The sequence below is a fragment of the Neomonachus schauinslandi genome, chromosome 9, assembly GCF_002201575.2.
Source record: "Neomonachus schauinslandi chromosome 9, ASM220157v2, whole genome shotgun sequence".
NCBI classification, from domain to species: Eukaryota; Metazoa; Chordata; class Mammalia; order Carnivora; family Phocidae; genus Neomonachus; species Neomonachus schauinslandi.
In genome coordinates this window covers 25,760,984-25,779,723 of record NC_058411.1, presented here as the reverse complement: position 1 = coordinate 25,779,723, position 18,740 = coordinate 25,760,984, and the positions used below count along the sequence as shown (strand labels likewise).

At 36.9% G+C, this 18,740-nt stretch overlaps 1 protein-coding gene across 1 annotated transcript in view; it reads left to right on the top strand.

Moving 5' to 3' along the window:
- TTLL5 (tubulin tyrosine ligase like 5) overlaps positions 1 to 18,740 on the top strand; it is a 274,932-nt gene that overhangs the window by 77,597 nt on the left and 178,595 nt on the right. Inside the window, 3 exon segments of the mRNA XM_021679581.1 lie at positions 149 to 240; positions 6,756 to 6,818; positions 17,874 to 18,031. Of these exon segments, the coding sequence (XP_021535256.1) occupies positions 149 to 240; positions 6,756 to 6,818; positions 17,874 to 18,031 (313 nt within the window).

Sequence of the window (18,740 nt, the reverse complement as noted above, 5' to 3'; positions counted from 1 at the left end):
GTTCTCAGAAAATAGCATCTTAAATGGAATTAATTTCTCCCTTCATGCTTCTTTCATATTTGTGGGTTGTAACTCTCTTCCTCTGCCCTATAAACACATGGATTACAGTTTTCAAAATGGGTACTTACTTGATTTTCTCTTTATATAGATCAAAGTTTTACGGAGAGTGAAGGAAGAAAATGATCGGAGAGGTGGATTTATTCGCATATTCCCTACATCAGAGACATGGGAAATATATGGGTGAGGTGACTACCTTTTTTTTTTTTTATCTGTGCCTCAGGTCCACAGAATTGGGTTAATTGTGACACAGTGTCATCATTGCTTTCCATTTGTGTCTTTCTTTCTTTGTGTATTTATTTATAGTGGTGTGAGTATTACCCAACCCAATAACTAGAGCATTAACAGTAATTTAATCTACCTGTGCATTATTCCTTTTAAAAAAATCACCCACCTCCTTTGTAATAGCCCCTTAACCCGGGTTAGACACTTGTAAAAATTTTATGATCATCATTATCTTGATTTGAAAATAAAGTAAGTTATAGTACCGTTTTACATTTTACCAAGAGTGTATGAGAGTTCTAGTTGCTCCTCCTCTTTGTCAACACTTGGTATTGTCAGGCTTTTTAATTTTAGACATCCTAGTGGGCATGTAGTGTATCTCTCTGGTTTTAATTTGCTTTTCTCTGATGAATAATGATATTGAGCCTTCATGCACTATTGGCCGTTTGTCTATCTTCTTTTTTCCCATTTTAAATTTAGGATTTTTATTTTTTTGTTATTGTGTTATAAAGGGCTCTTGATACAAGTCCTTTCTTAGATATTTATATTGAGAATATTAATATCTTCTCCAAGTCTGTGGCTAGCTTTTTCATTTCTTTTTTTTTTTTTTTTTTAAGATTTTATTTATTTGAGAGACAGAGTGCACAAGCAGGGGGAGGGGCAAAGGGAAAGGGAGAGGGAGAAGCAGACTCCCTGCTGAGTGCAGAGCCCTACATAGGGCAGGGCTCGATCGTAGGACCCCGAGATCATGACCTGAGCTGAAGTCAGACGCTTAACCGGCTGAACCACCTAGGTGCCCCAAGTTTTTTCATTTCTATAATGGTGATTTTTATTTATTTATTTATTTATTTTAAAGATTTTATTTATTTTTTTGATAGAGACATAGAGAGAGAGGGAACACAAGCAGGGGGAGTGGGAGAGGGAGAAGCAGGCTTTCCACTGAGCCGGGAGCCTGATGCAGGGCTCGATCCCAGGACCCTGGGATCATGACCTGAGCCAAAGTAAGACGCTTAACGACTGAGCCACCCAGGCGCCCCTATAATGGTGATTTTTATTTTTTTTTTTAAGATTTTATTTATTTATTTGACAGAGAGAGACACAGCGAGAGAGGGAACACAAGCAGGGGGAGTGGGAGAGGGAGAAGCAGGCTCCCCGCAGAGCAGGGAGCCCGATGCGGGACTCGATCCCAGGACCCTGGGATCATGACCTGAGCTGAAGGCAGTCGCTTAACCAACTGAGCCACCCAGGCGCCCATATAATGGTGATTTTTAAAGAACAGAAGTTTTAAATTTCAGTGAAGTCAATTTTTAAAAGATTTATGCATTCTGTGTTTCCTATCTAAGAAATTTTTGCCAACCCTAACGTCATAAAGCTTTTTCTCTTATGTTTTCTTCTAAAAGTTTTATAAGTTTAGCTTTTATATTTTGTTCTGGGATAGTATTGATTTAATTTTTGTGTATGGTGTGAAGTAAGGGTTGAGGTTCATTTCTTTTCATATAATATACATTTATTTCAGCACCATTTGTTGAAATTACCCTATTGAATTACCTTGGCACCTTTGTTGAAAATTAGTTCAAGTATATGTGTGGGTCTATTTCTGGACTTTATTCAGCTTCACTAATTAATCTGTCTCAGTCACTATAGCTTTATATTAAGTCTTGAAATTAGGTAGTGTAAGTCTTCCAACTTTTTTTTTAAGTATTTTGACTATAAATAAATAAAAGTATTTTGACTATTGTGTCCTTTGTATTTCCCCAGACATTTTAGAATTCGCTCATCAATTTCTACACAAAAGCCTGTTGGCTTTTGATTGGGATTGCATTGAGTGTATAGATTAATTTTGGGACAGTGGACATTTTAACAATACTGAATTTTCCAAACCATGAACATGATATATCTCCATTTATTTAGGTTGTCTTTTTTTTTTTAACTTTTTAAGTTTTTATTTCAATTCCAGTTAGTTAGCATACAGTGTCATTATTGGTTTCAGATGTACAATGTAGTGATTCAACAGTTCCATACACCATTCAGTGTTTATCATGACAAGTGCACTTATTTACATCTTCTTCTATTTTTCTTAGCAATGTTTTATAGTTTTCAGTGTAAAGGTCTTGAGTATGTTTTTTTTTAAATTCATTACTTAGTATTTCATGCTTTTGAATGGTATTATAAATGTAATTTTTTAAACAGCTTTATTGAGTTATAAACTTTATATATTTAAAGTGTATAACATGGTAAGTTTTAACATAGGTATATATCTGTGAAACTACCACAAAATCAACATAACGAACATATCCATAACCTCTAAAAGTCTTCTTGTGCCTCTTTGTAATTCCTCTCACCTGCCCCTCCCAGCCCTTCCCTGCCTATCCCTGTCACCAGGCAGTGATGATGTGCTTTCTGTTACGAAGATTAATCTGCATTTCCTAGCATTTAATATAGGTCTACAGGTTTTTCTCTTACTTGTTGGGTCTTTTTTTTACTTTATTATTATTAAAATTATTTTTAGATTAACACATGTTGTATCATGTATCAGTGGTTTAATTTCTTTTTATTGTTGAGTAGTGTTCTGTTATAGGCATAGCCCAGAATTTGTTTATTGTTCATCTGGTGATGGGCATTTTGGTTTGCAGTTTTTGATTATTACAAATAAGGCTTCTTTGAATGTTTATATACAAATTTTTGTATGGACATGTACTTTCACTTCTCTTGGGTAAATACCTATTTGTGGAATGATTGGATCATATTGTGTTTATGTTTAACTTTTTAAGAAACTGCCACACGGTTTTCTAGAGTGGTTGTACCATATTACATTCCCATAATAAGTGTATGAGAGTTCCAGTTCCTCCACATTCTCACCAACAATTGGTGTGGTCAACTTAATTTTAACTCCTGAGGTGATGTGTAGCGATAGCACATATGGTTTAATTTGCATTTCCGTAATGACTAATGTTGAGCATCTTTTCATGTGCTTATTTGTTCTTTGTATGTCTTTGATGATCAAATATTTTACCCATTTTTAAATGAGGTTATTTGTTTTCTTACAATTAAGTTGTGAGAATTCTTTATATATTCTGGATATTCTTTTTTTCCTAGCACTTGAAAAATGTTCCATTATCTTTTGGCTTGCATTTTTCTGACAAGAAGCATGTGGTAATTCTTATTTTTGTTTTTCTGTGCATAATGTGTCTTTTTCCCCCTCAGCCTGCTTTTAAGATTATTTCTTTATGGCCCATTTTCAACAGTTTGATTATGCTGTATATGCCTTGGTGTCATTTTCTTCATGTTTCTTCCACTTGGATTTGTTGAGCTTCTTGGTCTGTGGGCTTATAGTTTTCATCAAATTTGGAAAACTTTTGGCCATTATTTCTTCAAATATATTTTTTTTCTATTTCCTTCCTTTCCTTTCTCCTTTTGGGACTCTGGTTACCTGTTAATTGGTTGATACTATACTATAAGTCTGGCTCTGCTCATTTTTTTAAGACTCTTTTTCTTTCTTTACTTTGGATGATTTTCTGTTTCTCTGTTTCTAAATTCATTCATCTTTTTGTCTGCAGTCTCAAATCTTCTATTAATTCCTTCCAGTGAAATGTTCATTTCAGTTACTTTATTTTTCAACTTCAGAATCCATTCTCTGTTTGTATCTTCTTTTTGTTTTTTTCCCCATTATTTCCATGATTTTTTAGATTCTTGTGCATATATTATAGTATTTATAGTAGCTGTTTTAAAATATTTGATATTCTGTTATCTCTGTCATTTCTGAGTCTGTTTCTATTGACTGATTTTCCTCTTGTTTCCATTTTTTTCCTTCACATGTACAGTGATTTTTAAAAATTGAATGCTGGACATTATAAATGTATAGTTGAGTGGGTTTTATTGCCTTCTTTAAATGCTTTTGAAAGTTTTTTGGTCTGATAGTTATGTTACTTGTAGATCAGTTTAATCTTTTTCAGGCTCATTCTAACACATTTTTAAAAAAATTTCAGTATAATTAACATACAGTGTTATATAGTTTCAGGTGTATAATGTAGTGATTCAACAATTCTGTACATTACTCAGTTCATTTAAAAACATTTTATGGTTTGTTTAGGGTAGCTTTTTGTTTAGATCTAGGAAAGTTTTACTATTGAAGAGTCTTTGGAGATGTCTGTTAAATGAGCCCCATATTCAGTGAGATTTCTCCATTTTGGCTGGTGGGAACCAATCAGTGGGTAGCTCTGCATGAATTCTGGGAAAATACTCAGCTTATACTTTCTCTTTAATGTTCTTTACCTTGTCACTTGCTCTTTGCCCAGCCTTGTGGACTTTTACCCTATGCCTAAGCAGATTTGTGTTCACCCAAAGACTCAGAGTCCCTTGTGATGCTTTTTCTTTGATGACAATAAGGTTGAGAATCTCTGTACTTATTTATAGTTGACATATTTCTCTTCCTCTGGTGATTGGCTTTTGATCTAGTTGGGATATGAGTGGTTCTAAGTATAGAGCTAGAACTTAGAGGAATAAAAGAAAGTACCCATTTTCTGTTTGTTTTGTTTTGAAAACCCAGCTGTTCATAGAGAAATCTTCCTTTCATCTTACAAATATTCTATCAATGTAATTATACCTTACAAAGACCTAGGAACACAACAGAAAGATATTGCTTGGGTTTTCTTTTGATATGTTTTTGAAGAATTTAAATATTTGCAGTTCCTAGAAAACATATCTTTTAATTAATGAAAGTGGAAACCTCTACTCTTGAGTATTTCAAGAGTCAGGACCTTAATTTAAGTGCCTTTTCTAAGGAACCAATTACAGGTAATGTTGGGGTCTCTTATAATAGACCAATAATGTTTGGTTTGGTTTTACTGGTTTGGTTCTGAACCAATGGGAGTAAGACAAAGACTAAGAGAGATGGAGGCCAAAATATCTCCTTCTTTCCTAATCAAGTCTAGGTTGGGAGATTTGATTATATCTATCTACAAGCAAACACCCTTTTTGTTGAACTCCTGATATGGGCAGATTTACATGCCCATTTATAGGCGAGGTTAGACTGGGCTTTGTGGGAGGAGCACCTGACCCTGTAGGACCAGTAGAGGATATGTACCTCCTAAGGGGAAATTGTCTCCCAAGAGAAAAATGGGAGGTGCTCATTGATGCGTTTCTGTTTATTCTTCCTAAATTACCAATCTGGTTAAGTCACTCCACCTCTCCTGGGTCTCTGAGAAAAGAGGCAGAGTAAGGCCAAGAATATTAAACTAATTGAGCTGCCATCATGTAGAGTGGAGAAGGTGTATTTATTTATCTACTCACAAATATGCCTTTTTACTAATATATATTTATTGAGTATCAGCCAGGTGTCTAGAACTACGCTTGGTGCTTCAGAGTATAAAACCAATATTAAGTGGGATCCCTGCCCTTTGAGAGTTAACAGTGGGATTATGGAGAAATTATTTATACATATAATAAAAATAGCTCATTTGTGTGGCTTTTCGTCATTATAATGTACTTCATGCACATCATTGTTATTCCAATTTAATGATATGGAAAGTAATCAGTAAGGTAATGTGACTCGTCCGTGATCACCCAGGGGGACTTGATTCAGGTATTCTGACTCTGGATCTGACTTTTTTCCTGCTGTATCATGCTGCTTTCTGAGAAGAAAAAATTTCCTCTATGAGACAGTGTATGACAGGTCCCTCTTCGGGCATTCAGTAAAGGCTAAGGTAGTTCAGACAAGGGTGCTTCTATAGTCTCAGAGCAGTCCTGTCAGGGAAGGACTTTGTGCAGCAGACTGGACTTGAGCTGCGTCTTGAAGGGTAGATCGTGGATAAGTGGAGAGGGTGTGAGGAGGTGTCCAGACCAAGGCAAAAGGATCATTGGGAAGTGTGGTGTGAGAGTAGTTTAAGGGAGCTTGTCTGGCTATATGGCAGGATCAATGTTGGGGAACCATCTGGAAAAAGTGTGAAGGAATTGGTGGTATAGCTTATCCAACTTTTGAAAGCTTGGAAGAGAAAGTATGCCTCCTGAAGTAAGCATCAAGGAGCCATTGAAAGCTCTTGAGAAATAACATGATTGAAACCATCTTCTGTCTACATTTTCACACCCTTTATGCTTCTCCCCATTCCTGGCTTCATTTGACCTCTTTCTTAGTTATATATGATTTTTGGTGGTGGCTTTGTTTTTACTTTACAGTTTTATTTTCTGAAATAGGGTGTCACTTTTTATTAATCCAAGAAATCCCGTCATTTCTTTCTTTTTACTTTCTAAATCAACTCCATTTATCCTTTTCATTTTATTGTATCTGCTGCTACTCTGGTATTTTATAATTTTAATTTAAGCAACTTTCTCCTCCTTTGCCACTTTAGAGAACCGTACGTTTATTAAGAAACCGTATATAAGTAACCTGTCACTTCTGTGCTTGATTCATGGCTTTATTTCCATATTTTTTCCCTTCATCCAAACTTAAGAAATAGCCAGTTTCATTCTTTGTCTTTCAGGTCCTACCTCGAACACAAGACCTCCATGAACTATATGCTGGCAACACGCCTCTTCCAGGACAGGTGGGGATTTGCTGATCTTGTAAATTTGCTAATCTTATAAGATCACTAGATCATGTGATAAAGAGAAGGTACATACAAAAGAAGGAAAGAAGCTCTATAAAAAAAAAAGTCTTTCGGAAAATCTCTGATACAGAGGGCCTTGCAGAGAAAACACAGTATCATACCTCATTGTCCCAGAATTCATTAACTCTTAGCACTTTGTACTGTTTCCAGAGGCCACATATTAAACCATAATGATCTTTAAACAATCTTAACAAATGCCCTAAACTTTATTCTTCTTAAAGGAAGACCTGTACTCTGTGCCTTTTTACATTAGACACAATGTCCTCATCTGTTTTTCTAGACTAGAAGAGATTAGAATGATCACATTTGGAAAGGTAGAGCAAGGTGGTAATTCACAAAATAAATACACCAGGAGTTGTAAAAAAATGACAATTGATAACCTCAATACAAGGGATGATAGGGTAGAATGATGGAAAATGGACATTGGAATTCAAAGAGCACAGCAGTCAGGCACTACTTAGTCCCACACTTTTGTTGCCCCTAAGACGTAATTGTCTTGCAGGACAGTTTAGTAATTGACTATCAAAATAAGGAACCTTAGTTATTTAGAGAAATTTATGTTATTTTCAGGCTATATGTGCTTTTTCACAGGATGCTTAAAACAGATACCCAGATTTTAGCCATTTCTTACAATTTTGTGATTTATTATCAGGAAATATAGGGGATTTGCCATTTCCCCCTTAAATTTGTGGTTATTACCATTGATGGAATAATTACACTACTTAGCTTCTAATGAAAGAGACCTTCAGATTCACTTAGAAGACATGGAAGCTCAGTTCTATCTAACCTGTTTTTTTCTCTCCTCCCCCACGTGGAATCCTAGAAACTTTTACAGGCTCCTTTATCTTTAGAGTTCAGGTATTTTACCAAGATATGTTCTAGTGTGTTACTTTTCATTATTTTGGCTTTGCAGTGGGTGAGTCATTTCAGTCTGCAGATTTAAGTCTTCCATCTGTGGGAAATATTCCCCTCATCCTCTCCTTCCTCTCCTTGTGGAACTTCTGTTAGATGGATTTTGGATCTTTTGCTATATGCTCCATGTTTTTTGTTTTTGCTTTTGTTTACTTTTTTCTCATTCTTTTGATCTCATTGTTTCTTAGCTTTAAATTCTGGGAGGTTTCTTGAACTTTTTCTTCTAAAATTTTAAATTGATCTGTAGCCCTGTCTATTTTGTTATTCAGTACCAGACAGGAGAGGGTTGTTCAATTTACCTTTTTAACTTTGGCAAGTATGATTTTAATATCCAGGAACTATTTTTGATTTCTGACTAGTTTTTAGAGTTCATGGCTATAATATTAAAATGGTTCTGGTCCTATTTCCAGTGTGGTGGGCGGGTTCCCCCACAGCACCAAGCAGTTGTCCCCTGTTTGCAGCTGAGAATTCAACTCAATCCTGGCACTGTCTGCCCAGAGATTAGCATCAGATTGCGCAGTTAAAGGATTCAGTACTATAAGACTGTGTCATTCCCCACTTCCTCCGCCTTTGCCTGACTTTGGACACCAGTCGCAAGGCCAGGTCCTTACCTGGACTTCTGATCGACCAGCCCCAAATCAGAGGTTCCTACAGCTCTCTCCTTCCTTCCATTTGATTAATTTGCTGGTGTGGCTCACAGAACTCCGAGAAACGTTTCGCTTACTAGCTCACTGGTTTATTATAAAAGGATATAATTCAGGAATGGCCAGATGGAAGAGACGCATAGGGCAAATTATGGGGAAAGGGTACAGAACTTCTCTGCCCTCTCCAGGTGTGCCAGGCTCCCCCAGATCTCCACGTGTGCACCAACCTGGATGCTCTCCTTTTGCATTTTTATGAAAGCATCATTACATAGGCACCATTGATTAAATCTTTGACCATTGGTGATTGATTTCCCATCTCCAGGCCCTCTCCCATTCCTAGAGGTCAGCAAGATGGGACCGGAAGTTCCAGCCCTTTGATCACATGGTTGGTTCCTCTGGTGACCAGCCCGCATCCTGACGGTGACCCAGGGCATTCCCAAAGTCACCACATTGGCATAACGAAAGGCACCTTTACCACGCTCATCACTTAGGAAGTTCCAGAGGTTTTAGGTACCCTATACCAGAGATGGGAGTGGAGACCAAATGCATATTTCTTTAAATTCTTCTTTTAAAACATGTATTTATTTATTTTAGAGAGAGTGTGCATGGGGGGGAGGGGCAGAGGGAGGGAGAGAGAGAATCTCAAGCAGACTCCCCACTGAGCACAGAGCCCAACTCAGGGCTCAGTCTCACAACCCTGAGATCATGACCAACTGAGCCACCCAGGGCACCCCCCAAATATATATTTCTTAATATAAATCACAATATCATAAATATTTTTTCACATCTCTTTGACTTTTTTAGTTTGTTGAAAGTTCCTTTCTGTTTTTTGCATTTTATTTAATTCTTCTAGATTAGTTCTGTTCATTCATCTCATTCTTTCTGGTTTGTATTACTATATTTCCTCATATATTTAGTGATCTTTGATTGTCCAGTTGTTTTTATAAGTAATGGACCATTTGCTAAGGATAGGTAGTTTGCATGATTTTCCTCACAGGTTGTTTCAGTCTGGACTGACATGGACTCTATGTTTGAGGCTGAATGTTTCCATCTTTGGGCTTCCCATGAGGGAGAAGGAAGTGGATCAGGCAATTGGGAAACCATCACTAAAGTGAGAAAGCATTCTCCCAGGGGGAGCATAACAATAAAGAGATTTTAGACGTAGTAATATATGTGTTTTTTATTAACAATTCAATAAACAAGACCACCAGCCGGTCTAATAATCACCATAATTTCAAAAGTATGGTACATGTTGCAATATTTTGAGATACCTGTAACATCTCTAAAGTAATATGAAAAAAGATATATTGGTTTTTTTGTTTTTTGGTAATAAAATCGTATGAACACTGCTGCAGACAGTTTCCTACATGTCTATGAAGGAAATGCTAAATTTCAGTTGGAGGATTAATTTTAGCCTAATCTCTATTTTTTCACATCCACCCTTGGCCAATCCCTCCGTGTCACCTTGCTCTTTCATGCCTCCTTCTTCTTACATACTTGCCATCCCATGGAATGGCCTTCAGTCCATCCCTACATTCTACTAGTTGTGTCCTTTCTCCTCTCCCAGACTAGGAGGAGGTTCTGCCAGCCCTTCCAATCCCTCAGTCTGATTCAGATTCCCACACTGTGTTATAACTGCTTGTTTACTTACTAGCCCGTCTACTTCACAAGTTGGCTTTTGAGAGAAGTACTTTGTTATGTTCATCTTTGTTTTTATCAGTATCTAGAGTGTACCACATGGTAGGCACACGCACACAAACATGCACCGAAAAAATGAAATTGTATTTGTTGTAAGCCCTAACATCTTGCAGTAAGTTTGTTCTCTTCAATCCAAACTGATATTTTTCCTCTTGAAAATCCTGTTGTATTATTGTCAGAATTACTTTCAAACTAATTCCCTAATTACTTCTTTTTGGTTAATTTTGTCTGCCTTTCTTGCCCTCTCCCTCTCATCCCCCACCTGCCACCCTGCCTGACAAATAGTATCTTACCTGCTATCTTATAATATGATGATAGTTTACACCCTGGCTACATATTAGTAGCACCTGCAGATTTTATAAACCCTGTTGATGCTCTGGCCCAACTCCCAGGCTGAAGTATTGGTACTCCCTAAAAGCTGTCTAGGTGATTGTAATGTGAAACCATGATTGCATATTACTGTAACAAACCATTATCTGATGAAAAAGTTAAAATCATCTTGAGGCTTTCTGATGATAAGGAGACAATATTAGGACATTGGCATGAAAAGAAGACACGGGAAGGGAAAGACCAAACATTTTGGTGAAGACCTACTTTCTACTTGATTTTCTGTAAATAGAAAATCTTAACATTGATTGCATCTGTCTCCTTTTATAACATTTTAAAAATTTTTAAATGGTAAATTTTAAATGATAAAGTTTTAAGATGAAGAATGGATTAAAAGGACCCAAGGGTTAGGTAAGAGGTGTGTGGTTATAAAAGGATGACACAGGGGATCCTATGGTCATGGAATTGTCCAGTATCTTGTCTGTGGTGATGTATACGTGAATCTACACAGTGATAAAATTGTACTGAGCTAAGTATACACATTCACAAATGAATCTACAAGTAAAACTGAGGAAGTTAAAAAAGAGAGATGTTATGTGTGTTAAATGAAAGGAAATTGAATGAGGAGACAATGTTTTAAAGAAAAACAAAAGCTAATTTAAACATAAATGGCATTCACTTCCTATGGTGAGAGCCCAACTCTAGTTCAGACACTATGGAGAGCATCTCTTTTTTTAAAGGGATTTTTTTTTTTTTTTAATTTTGAATAATCTATTTCTCATGAGCATCCTTTTTTGAACCCCATGAGAATTGAGATTGGTTTCCTTTACTAATACATAATACAGTTCAGTGAAAGTATAAAGAAGAGCACTGGACTCTGAGACCTAACCTCTGGGTTCCCATTTGAGCCCACTAAGCTCCAGCCTTGGGCATGTCACAAAATGATCTTATCCTACTGCTTTTTTTTTTTTTTTTTTAAATAACCAGGGCCAATAATCTTCACATGGTGGTTGTGAAGAATAAGTGTGATTTGATTTGTGACTGAATATACAGATGCAAGTAATTGTTATGCTTTTTTTCTAGAATTCATTTTTTGTTTTTGTTTTTTTTTTAATTTCTCTTCCCCCATGCTTATGGGACTCTGTTCTTTTCTCAGTACATCTCTCTACTTCTCCCCAAAGAAGCCTTCCCTGGCCTAATTCCATGTTATCTCAGGAGTGTGTATGTGTGCATGTGTGAACTCAGGGGAGAATATCTGAACAGTCCTCTAACCCAGTTGTCCTTTCTACTTCTGTAGGGGAAACCCAAGAAGAAGCTTATTGACAGGAAGAACACGGTAACTGATTTTTAAGAGTTGAGAAATTCTTTCCATGTGCACAGTGTGTGACCATGCAGGGGCTAAGCATGATATTTTATGTAACCATTTTTGGTTTGGCTCAGCTTGAATAGTAACATAAAAAATGTTTCTATTAACACTATTTTGAGGCAACTTTTTACAAAATAAGTTTGGGTTTTACTTTTTTTATAACTACAGGTATATCATTTGAACTAATAATAATAGTTTTCTTGTTTGGCTGTGTGAGAGACACCAAAGTATAAATGAGATTTCAAAACTGTGTTAGAGCCATGTTAGAGTCAAGTAAGTGGTTATGGTTGGCCTTGGTATACCTGGGGCATGTAACTCTGTGCCTTATGGGACTGAGCAGAACTGCTTCCGGTTTGCCACAGAACTGAAAGTATGCAGAACACCCATGGCTCTTCATTCTGGTGGAGGAGAGAAAGGTCTTAGAGGAAGGGCTGGGGTGGCCTTGCCTAACCAAAGACTACAACCTCAACAAAAACTCTTAAATCTAAGCATACACCTCCCTGGTTTGAGACCTTACGTACATCTCCTTTGTGCTGTGACTCTTTAGAAATCAAAATGGCAACAAGAAGAAAGAGATATCCTGTATCTAGCTTTTAGTTTTACATTTAAGGATTAATGACGATAAACCTGGTTTCTCATTGAAACCCCTTGAAGCGTAAATCTAATTTTTGTTTAAAGAAGGATCTAGAGAAAAAAGAGAACACTAATTACCGGTGTCAGATAGGAGAGAGGGAAATAACTTACAGACCCTACAGACATAAAAAGGACGTTAAGGGAATATTATTAACAACCTTATTCCACTACTTTGACAACCCAGATGAAATGTCTGAATTCCTTGGGAGGGAACATGTAGCAAAACTGACACAAGCTGAAATAGAAATTTTGAATAGCCCTGTATCTATTCAGAATATTGAATTTGTAATCAAAAACCTTTCGACAAAGAAAATCCCAGGCCCAGTAGTTTCACTTGTAATTTCTTTCAAACATTTGAGGAAGAACAGCACCAATCTTACATGAACTCTTGCAAAAATATAGGAAGGGACACTTGCCAGTTCATTTTATGATGTCAGCATTAACTATGACATCAAAACCTGACCAGAGACATTTTAAAAAAGAAGAAAATTACGGGCTAATATCTTCATGAGCACAGACAAAAATTTCTTCAAAGAATATTAGCAAATTGAATTTACCAGTATAAAGAAAAAGAGTAATACATATGACTAAGTAAGGTTTTTGCTAGAAGTACAAAGTTGGTTTAACATTTGAAAATTAGTCAGTATAATTCACCATATATAAAGGAGAAAAGCTAGGTGATCATTTTATTAGATGCAAAAAAAGCATCTTACATAATTCACATTTATGAGAAAAACTCTTAGCAAATCAGGAATAGAAGGGAATTTCTTCATCTGGTAAAGACCTTCTATGAAAAATCTATTGCTAATATCATCCTTAATGGCAAAATATTGAAAGCATCCTTCTATATCAGTAATATGGCAAGATGTCCACTTTTGCCATTTGTATTCACTTTATATACTAGAGGTTGTCCCAAGCTGTACAATAAAGCAAGGGCTGGGGAATAAGAGAGAAAAGGCATACAGATTGAAAAGGAAGAAATCAAATGTCTTTAGTCTTAGATGGCATGATCTGGTTAATAGGAAATCCTAAATCCTAAAGCCAGAATAGCGACAAGAACATATAAGTATACCTAGCAAGGATACATGGTCAATACACTAAAATCTATGGCATTTTAATATACTCGCAGTAAATAATTTAAAAATGAAATTTAAATTTTGTTTATGGTAGCATTTGAAAATATGAAGTTCTCAGGGATAAATTTTACAAACTATGTTCAATACCTATACAGTAAAAGCTTACTAAATATTACTGAAAGAAATGAAAGAAGCCCTAAATAAGTTGGGGAGATATGTGATGTGTATGGATTAGAAGACTTAATATTGCAAAAAAAAAAAGTTCATTCTCTACAAATTGATCTAAAAATCTGGTGTAATCCCAATCATTATTCCAGTAGATTTTTTTTTTTGTAGAAATTGACTATATTTTTTTTCATCACCAGCAGAAATTGACTTAAAAAATTTTTTGTGTGTGTGTGGAAATACAAAGGACTTAAACTATCCAAAGTAATCTTGAAAAAGACTTAAGGTACCTGACTAAAGAAATACTATAATACTATAGTAAGCAAAACTGTGGCAAGTTCATCACTGGAACAGAATAAAGAGTCTAGAAATAGGCCTATATTTATATGGTCATTTGACTTTAATCAAAGGGCCCAAAGTCCAATGGGGAAAGGAAACTTTTTTTTTTTTAGAGATGATTTTATTCAGGCTATCACAATAGGAGAAATGTTCCTTGTTTTTTTGTTTTGTTTTGTTTTGCTTTTTGGTTTTGTTTTTTTCTTTTTTTTTTTTTTAGAGAGTGTGGGGGCAGGGGAGGGGCAGAGGGAGAGAGAGAATCTTAAGCAGGCTCCACGCCCAGCGTGGAGCGTGGAGCCCAACACAGGGCTCAATCTCACGACCCTGAGATCATGGCCTGAGCCAAAATCAAGAGTCGGAGGCTCAACTGACGGAGCCACCAAGGCGCCCCGAAAGGAAACTCTTTTTAACAAATAGGGCTGGAACTGGATATCATGCTTTAGATTTTTTTTTTCAAAGATTTTATTTATTTATTTGACAGAGAGAGACAGCAAGAGAGGAAACACAAGCAGGGGGAGTGGGAGAGGGAGAAGCAGGCTTCCCACAGAGCAGGGAGCCTGACGCGGGGCTCGATCACAGGACCCTGGGATCATGACCTGAACTGAAGGCAGACGCTTAGCGACTGAGCCACACAGGCATCCCGATATCATGCTTTTAAAAATGAACCTCAAACCCTATCTCCCAGAAAAATTAGAGATGATTCATAGTCATAAACATAAAAGCTATTACTATAAAACTTCTTGGGGAAGATCTAGGAAAATACCTTTGTGATTTGGGGCTTGGCAAAAGTTTTTAGACATGACACAGAAAACAATACCCAAAAAGGAAAAAATGATAAGCTAGATTTCCTCAAAATTAAAAACTTTTGCTTATCCTCACATACTGTTAGGAAAGTGACTAGGCAAGCCATAGACCGAGTGAAGATACTTATCAAACAAAGGACCAGTATCTAGGAAATATAATGAGCTCCTACAACTGAAGAATTAGAAGACAATAGATCAACCCTTTTACAAACGGGTGAAATATTTGAACAGACACTAACTACCAAAAGAAGGTGTGTGAGTTGCCAATACGCTCGTGAACATGGGCTTAACAACATTAGTTACCAGAGATTTGCAAATTAAAATCATGAAATACCACTAAACATCCAGCAGAATGGCCAAAATGATATCATCATGTTGTATACTTTAAATGCCTTAAATTTTATTTGTCAGTTATAGCTCAGTAAAGCTGGGGAAAAAGCCGAAGTGACCGACAACATCAAATGGTGAAGATGTGGAGCTAATGGAACTCTGATAAGTTGTCATTGGCAGCATGACCTTGTACAGGCACTTGAGAAGGAGTCTGCCCGTTTGTTAGCCTAGAAAGCTCCATGCTGAGATCTTTACCCAGAAGGAATGAAAAACATAACCACAAAACAACTTGTGCAAAAATGTTCATAGCAGCTTTATTCATAATATTCCCAAACTGGAAACAACCTAGGGGGTCTAACAACCAGAAAGTAGGCAAACTTTGGATTATTCATAGAGTGGACTAATCCTCAGCAATAAAAAGGCATAAATATGGATACACATAACATGGATGAATCTCAAAAACATGCAGAATGAAAGATTTACAAGAGTTCATACTGAATAATTCCATTTTTATAAAGTTCTAGAACAGACAAACCTAATATGTGATGAAAAAATTTAAGACAGTGGTCTCCTTTAGGAGGGTGAGGGAAGGATTGACTGGGAAGGGGCATGAGAACTTTCTGAGGAGGTAGTAACATTAGAGTTCAGGTTATATAGTTTTAGGCATTTGTCAAAACTCATCAATGGGCATTTAATATTTGGGTATTTCAGTATATGTAGTGTTTAGCTCACCAAAAAAACGAAACAAAAACAACCAAAACACCAAAAGCCCTATAAAACAAATACTGAACTTTAGCAACTTAATGATTTGCGTGTTAAAGCATTTAGGAGTAAAGTGCACTGACCTCTGTGTATAACTTTGAAATGCTTTAAAAATTAGATGGATTGATGGATGAATAGAAGAAGGGATGGTGGGTTATATGTGCTGAAAGAAATACAGCAATATATTCATTGCAGAAACTAGGCTGTGGGTACATGGATGTCTGTTGTACAATTCTTAAAACTTTTCTGTTTGTGTAAATATTTTCATAATAAAAAGTTGGAGAAATAAAATGAGGTAAATGTAGCTAAAAGGTATTGCAACTTATTTATAAGGAATTCAGTTGTTTATTCAAAAATATTTATGATATGTCAGCCGTATGCTGGGCGGTCTCATGGGCATCTCTCACCCAGTGATCGACAAGACAAGCACGGTCATTAGAATTCTGTTTATCAGGAGTGTTTATCACACTTTCTCCATCATTCCCTACCTCCATTCTTTGTACTACTTGAATTTTTGCTCTATTCAGGGTTTCTTAGAAGCTCACAATTGTTATTTTAAAATATTAGATTTGTTTCATTTTCTTTATTATTTAATTGGCTAAAAATCTATTTTCATAACTAGGTGCGTGGGGGTGGGCAGTGCAGTGTTCATTTGTTGGGGCAATGGTAAGCTGGGTTTAAAGTATTTTTAAAGTTTATTAATTTGCTTCTGGTTTCTGCCCCCATGTGTCAGGACCATCCCTATTCTTGGCCTGATTTCCTGCTCTGGAAAGAAAGTTTCTAGAAGATTTACTGTCCAGTTTATCCACTCAGAAATCCCTAAAACTCCTACGTAGACCAAAAGACACAGCCTTTCCATCATTGTCAGAGATTGAAAACTCCCAGAGAAATGAGGATGATTCCTTGACCTCAAAGGGAATACACTTTGAGTTCTAGGGAGTTCAGTTCTCTGAGAGAATTCATAGTCAACCAGTTAGATCTTGAGTTCTGAGTATACGGGCAGTCAGCTGCCTGCTTTCAGATACTGACATGGATACTTCTTTTCTGACCCAGTGACCAAGAGCCCTCTCTCTCTTTGCTGACCTAGTTACCTCTGTCTGCATGGTATTTTGCCCGATCCTTGTTTGGATTGGGCCTGATACCAGTCACTTCCCTAACTTATGATTTATCTTACTTTAACTAATGCCTAATGTAGCTGCTGCCATCCTCTTCCCATCCCACTTCCCATTCACAGCCTGATTGAACTTGGCTTTGTCCAACATCTGCTGCCTTCCCTTGTCTGTGCCTCTGACTCTACTGTACTCAACATCTGGAGAGGCCCTACCACCTCCCCCCATATCCCCCTGTAACTAAGTAGACTCTAAGGGAGAAGTTGGAATGCTTGAGACTCTGGGCCCTGGTAACATTCCTAAGACACTTCTCACGTAAGTCTTAGCTCTGTGCTACCATATTCACAGGTATCAGCCATCCCTCTCCTTGTCTCAACCTCTGCTCAATCTGTATTTGTTAAATATTGTATACATTAGAAGAATATTTGTATAAGTCTGAGTATATTATAATGAATAACAATAAAACAAACACCTGTAGCCACCACCTAGCTTAAGAATTAAAGTGTTACCAGTGTTCCCAGTCCTTCTTAGGTATAAGGTATTGGGTGGCACTTTATGGGTTCTGCAATAAACAGTCAGCCAGTATGACTGAACACTTAAAAACACTTAAACACTGTCTTCAGATATATTTTTGTTTTAACAAATTCAGACAGGCCATTAGTGAAGTTTTAACGCAGGTTCCAGTATTCCCATTTATCTGTCGAACCTTTTAGAATTCACTAGAGGTACCCTGTCCAGCCTGTTGTTGGTTACAGAATTCTGTCAAGCCGAGCCTTGGCATAAAGGAGAGAACTTTCTGAAGGCTGTAGCTACCATATTTTTTCCCCATAGACTAGCTGCTGATGGAGCACCAGAACTAAAAGTAGAGAGTATGAATTCAAAGGCCAAGCTGCATGCTGCTCTCTATGAGAGGAAGCTCCTGTCTTTGGAGGTGCGGAAACGTCGAAGACGCAGCAGCAGATTGAGGGCAATGAGGCCAAAATACCCAGGTACCTGCTGGTGAGCTTACGCCAGACTCCATTGTCCGGGTCTTGCCAGTCTGAGTTAATCGGCTTCTTAATTATACTTAATGAATCAGAACCTTCCCGATCACATACACTTAATTTTTTTGTATAGTCTTTTTCTCGGAAACTTAATTTCAAAAGGATTATATGTTTTTAAACCTCCCATTTTGTAATATTTGTACTGAAGAATAACTGAAGCATATACGTTTGGCTTTTGCTCGCTTTTCAGCATCATATAACTAGCTGATACTCTAGAAATACTTGAGGTATAAAGATACATAAATATAAAGAAATACTTTAGCTTAAGTATAATGGAATCCTGAGCGTGACTGTTCAGCTTCTTCATGATTAGGTGTTAAATCTCGTTCATCCCTTGACATTGCTGAATGGTAGAAATATTTTAACCATGAGCAGACAAGGAGGAATTTCTTTCTCTCCCGGATTCTTCCATTTTTAGGTCTGTTTGTCACTGATGACTGACTGCCTTTTCCGCCCCTCCTTCCCTCCTTTGTTGAGCACCTGTATCAGGCACGTTAGTCACTAGGGTTTTCATCGGTGAATAAAAAAGATAAGGCCTTTGTCCTCACATACCTTCCAAGTCAGTGAAAGAGAAAGATAATGAATAAATGTAGGATAGAAAGATACTCCCCTGCTCTTTGTACCTCCATAAAAGGTGCCCTTCTAAAAACCTCTA